Source organism: Nannospalax galili, unplaced genomic scaffold, assembly GCF_000622305.1.
Source record: "Nannospalax galili isolate Female #2095 unplaced genomic scaffold, S.galili_v1.0 scaffold707, whole genome shotgun sequence".
Classification (NCBI taxonomy): Eukaryota; Metazoa; Chordata; class Mammalia; order Rodentia; family Spalacidae; genus Nannospalax; species Nannospalax galili.
The window spans coordinates 1,024,977-1,030,235 of NW_008356263.1; the positions used below are offsets into that span (position 1 = coordinate 1,024,977).

The window sequence follows — 5,259 nt, forward strand, 5'->3', positions numbered from 1 at the left end:
TAAGATCCTAAGTTGCACCATCATAAATTGAGAAGTTTCCAAATGTATATCATCAGATCAAACTGTGTGAAGCTGATGGTATCAGTCACTATTAAACATCATATTACAAATTGAATTCTTTGTCACTTTTTTATTGTTATGTGCATGTTTAGTTTTTAGATATACTATTACTTGTGGCTGCATTGAGCTATTTCCTCACCCCCACCAGCTGCTTTATTGAAAAACTAAATTCTTGAAAAGAGAACTTTAAAGGTTTTATAGCTCTGATGAGCCCAAGCACCCAGGTCACCATCTTACCTAGCCATGTGGATGCATGCAGGATTGGCTAAGACACCATTGAGTGAGAAGCAGAAACAATAAAAAAATGGGACTGCTGGGCTCTGAAGGTACGTGAAGGAAGCATTGCTAGTGCCAAGCCTGAAGCCAGAAGCAAAGGAGAAATAAAAACCTCCCAGTTGCCTCCCATGGGCCTACCTCCCCCACCATCCTGCATTTCCTGCTCTCCGAGTTGGAGTGATATGACCTTCTAGCTTCTAGTTTGTTATGCACACTAAATCCCTTGATTTATTTTCTTATAAGGGGGTAAACACCCAAGATGAACTGATGAGCTTAGAGCAACGTTTGTAGTGGAGAAGACAAATTAAAGTGGCCTAGTAGGTGGGGGACTTTGGACCAATTCAATGGCTTCTTCTGTTGAATGTATTTCTGGTGTTGATGCTTATGCAGATCTGCATTGTGAATGCCCACGTCAGTGGAGTTTCCCCCATCCAGAGAATGTTGCATATGGAAAAGTGATTCCTGAATGTCCTTCATGATTTCGAAGAAGTGATACAAACATTACAGAAGAGAAAGAAATTGGAACGTTAAATCTGGGACTGGGGAAATGGCTCAGTAAGTAAAATAAGGACCTAAGCTTAGATCCTAAGAAGCCACACAAAAGCCAGAAGTGAGGCCACATGGCTCTAATTCCATCACTGGGGAGACAAATGCAGGTGGGTCCTCAGAGCTTGCTGATCATCAGTGACCTCTAAGTTCAATGATGAGATGTTGCAAAAAATAAAATGGAGGGTCATCAAGATGGCTCAGTAGGTAAAGCGCTTGCCACCCAAGCCAGATTTCTTGAGTTCAATCCCTGGAACCCGCGTAAAGATGGAAAAAGAGGACCAATTGCACACAGTTGTCCTCTGACCTCTACATGCATTTCATGTTGCATACACATGCACATACACTAGGGCATACACACAATAATAGTACTAAATTAAGACACAGCAACAATAAACGGCAACAAGTGGGACAGAAAGATTTTTTTTTTTGGTCTTTTTGACACAGGGTCTCCCTGTAACCCCAGCTGTCCTGCAATTCACTATGTAAACCAGGCTGGCCTTGAACTCACAGAGATCTGCCTGTCTCTGCCTCCCGAGTGCTGGGATTAAAGGTGTGCGCCACCATGCCCAGCTGGGACAGAAAGATTTTTAAAAGCAGCTTTATTGAAGCAAGTTTAAAGTTGTAACCAAGATATGTGCTGAAAAAGAGACTGTAATTGTTAAAGAGAAACCTCAGTGCTCTGCACTGGGACAATGGAAAAGGCTTCAACTTGTGCAAATGAAAATTAATTTGAAAGGAGAATACCTACCAGGAATGTTGCAGAATGGGTTCCTGCTCCTCCCAAAACAACTGCCTAGGAAAGTGTTTCCCAGGGTCAGCATGTAGAGGTTGCTGCGATTGTGTTCAAGGGGGCCAGGCTCCATCCCAAACTAGCAGCAGAACTTGACAGCATTGTCTATGTAGCACCGATTTTGCAGGTGTGAAAGATATGGTATTAGAGGGATTATGGTGTCTTGCACCACGAGAGACATTGAGATCAGGCAATGTGTGGCAGGGTAGGAGTCCTTATCCTGATAGGCCATTGCATGAAGATGTGAAGATGAGGCCTAAGTTGCAATGGAGACCCCAGGATGTTGGGGATGTCAGAGCCATGGGATGTCTACTGAGGAAAGTTGCATGCATGGAATGGAACAAACCTGAGAGAGCCTGTGTGTGAGAGAGACTGTGTGTGAAGGCCACAAAGTTGGAAGAGCAGGGCTACCTAATCCTTTTGGGGCACAGATGATTTCATCTCAAGCCCCAGACACCAGGCATGGAGTTATGGGATTTGGTGTCGCCTGGCTGGTTTTGGTTTTGCTTTAGTTTGATCTTCTTTGTTAATCCCCCATTCTTCCCTTTTGGAAAGGGAGTATTCATTCTGTGCCATTGTATGTTGTATTCTGTATGTTATAGGCACTCACTGAAGTGATTGTTTTAAAGTCAGGACTGGTGAAGCACTTTTTAATCTCAGCACCCAGGAGGCAGAGGCAGAGGCAGGCAGATTTCTGTGAGGTCAAGGCCAGCCTGGTGTATACAGCAAGTGCCAGGCAATCTGGGGCTATATGGAGACACTGTCTTAAAAAGCTTAAAAAAAAAAATCCCAGCATTCGGGAGGCAGAGGCAGGCAGATCTCTGGTGAATTCAAGGCCAGTCTGGTCTACATAGTGAGTTCCAGGCCAACTGGGAGACCTTGCCTGAAAAAAGACAACAAAAAAAGCTAAAAAAATTAAAAAAACTTTTTACTTATGTATATGCAGCTTTGTGTGAGTATAACCCACATGTAGCCCCTTGAAGCAAGAAAAGAGCATTGATCCCTTGGAGCTGGAGTCTCAGGCAGTTGTAAGCTGCCTGATGTGGGTGCTGGGAATCAAACGTGCATCCTCTGAAAGAGCAGAAAGCACTCAATGCTGAACCATTTCTTCAGCCCCCTTAAATACATTTTGACTTAATATTTTCAACTTACAATGTGCTTTTTGGGATCCTGTCATAAGTCAAGGAACATTTATATTGATAAAGGTAGAGTTTCTTTAAAAATTATTAATTTTTATTTTATGTGTATGAGTGTTTTGTATGTATGTAAGTGCACCATGTGTGTGCAATGCCCATAGAGGTCAGAAGAGGGCATCATATCTCCTGAAACTGGAGTTATGGATGGTTGTTAGCTACCACATGGGTGCTGGGAACTGAATCTGGGTCCTCTGCAAGGACAGTCAGTGCTCTTAACTGCTGAGCCATCTCTCCAGCCCCAAGGTAGAATTTACTATCTGGAGAAAAAGATATATAACTAATATTGAATGAACTAGCTAAACTTTTGGAGAAGAAAGTTGTATTTATGTTCCACATTTTATGAAAACAACTATACAACCATAATGACATGAGAAAAAATGTTGAGAATGTGCTTGTCATATTAGTGTAGAAAAGGTATTTTGAAACAAAAGCTAGAACTTTGAAGGAAAGGGTGATGCAGGCCCAGATTGCATGTGCAGCTGAAGAAAGTACCATTAGAGGGCTGGGGCCTCTGTTCTTCTCTTTCTTAGTTCAATTCTAGTTGTACTATTTTGTATCTGGAATAACCATTTGGATCTTGAATGACCTTGGGAGTGGAGGTCATGTAAAATGGGCCAGTGAGATACTGAATCTGTCTTTGACAGGATAGAGGGCCATTCCAACTGTGGATTGCCTAATGCTAAACTTTGTTTTTTCGGTACTAAGGATTGGAGCCAGGGCCTTGTGCATACCTGGTAAGTATTCTAGCAGTGAGATATACGCCAGCACGTGATTGAATTTGTGAGAATTAAACCTCTCTTGTTAAGGCCGTGTATATGCTGTATGTTATCATTTGAAGCTGAATATAATCATAATTTACCAGTCCAGCCCCAGATGAAGGCTCATAATTGGTGTAAACCCTGATTCTCAACCTTGCTTAAGAACCGCTTTTCATCTTTGCACTAGGAAAGCAAAGACACTACTTTTGCTTATAAGCCACTCTCATTGTCTTTGTAAAACCCAGTTTATCCCACAATCACAGATGGAGTGCTCCCTTTTCCAAAAATCTTTTTTCAGAATCCAATCTTCAAGGAATCGTTATTTATTATATTACTCCTTTGATTGCTCAGATTTGTGGAAAAAAGACCCAGTATGTCTATCTAACAGAGAAATTCTGAATCCTTTTTGTGCCAAGGACTTCTTTGGAAGCCAAGTGAGTTACTTCTTAGGGAAGGCCTTTAAATGCATAAAATAAAGATTACAAAGAAAACCCACTAAGTTAATACAGGATAAGAAGAAAGCTAAATTGGGGTTGGCAAGATGGCTCGGTGTGTAAAGTTGCATGCTGACTTGAGTTCAATCCCTGGAACTCACATGCTGGAAAGGACACACCACACACACAATCAACCAATATGAAAAAGAAAGATAAATTGTGTATCACTGCTACTTTATTAATGCACTGAATAACACGAATAGCATTGGGTCAATAATGTCAAAGTAGGCACAAGGATAAATGGTATTTTAAGATACATGCCACAAATGAAATGTATTATGCAAATATCGTTTCTGTTGGTGGCAAAGTTCAAGCCTGGCGGAAAGTCTTAGGGAAATAACTGCTTAGAGCAAAGAATAAAACCTTACAGTAAAAAGCAATGCGATTTGATAAATACACGGTAACTAGATTGAAGGAGAAAAATGGGCACATCTCCCATGCACGGTACGTGTTTCTTTAATGCGTCTAGTGCCTAACAGTGAATACTAGTGAAAGGAATAACACATAACACAAAAACATTTATACAGATTCTCTAGAATACTCAACGCCTTGCTAAACTCAGGCTCACAGCCACATAGTGCTTTCTGGAAGTTTCAACATAAATGAGGCTTGACGACTGAAAACAAAGCAAACAGACAAAGCGGTTGTGTGTCCCGTTATCTTACTTTACCAAATAAGGCTAGAAAATAAATGAATGGGTGGGCAGGGCAGATCGGCAGTGGAAAGTCGCCAAGCCCGCCACGGCGGACAGGAAGTCGAAGTTCCAGGTCGAGGCGCCAGCTTCGCGTCACTTCTCGCGCGACTTCCTACGCAGAACATGGCGGCGCTGAGCAGTGTCCGCTGGCTGACCCGAGTAGGCCGGGGTCGGGCTGGGCAAGGGTGTACGGGAGAGCCGAGGGTCTACGCAGGGCTTCCACGGGAAGGCCATGGCCCTGCTGTGTTTGGGGGTCTGCGGCTGCCTGGTCCGACCTCTTAGGCTTGTATGTTTGTCACAGGTGGTGGTCGTCGCTCGCCGCCCTGGGGCTTGGCGGGGTCTGAGTACCTCGGCGGCGGCTCACGCCGCCTCGCAGAGCCAGGTACGCTCGAGTCCGGCTTCGGTCTCGCCCCCTCCCCCTTTCCCGTCCCCCCCCCCCCCC

At 43.6% G+C, this 5,259-nt stretch overlaps 1 protein-coding gene across 1 annotated transcript in view; it reads left to right on the plus strand.

The window, feature by feature from the left end:
• The first annotated feature begins 4,834 nt into the window (after positions 1 to 4,834).
• The window catches only part of Idh3b (isocitrate dehydrogenase (NAD(+)) 3 beta), a 4,396-nt gene continuing 3,971 nt past the window's right edge, over positions 4,835 to 5,259 (plus strand). Inside the window, exons 1-2 of the mRNA XM_008854502.3 lie at positions 4,835 to 4,976; positions 5,119 to 5,199. Of these exons, the coding sequence (XP_008852724.1) occupies positions 4,941 to 4,976; positions 5,119 to 5,199 (117 nt within the window). The 5' untranslated portion in view covers positions 4,835 to 4,940. The remainder of the gene's footprint in view (positions 4,977 to 5,118; positions 5,200 to 5,259) is intronic.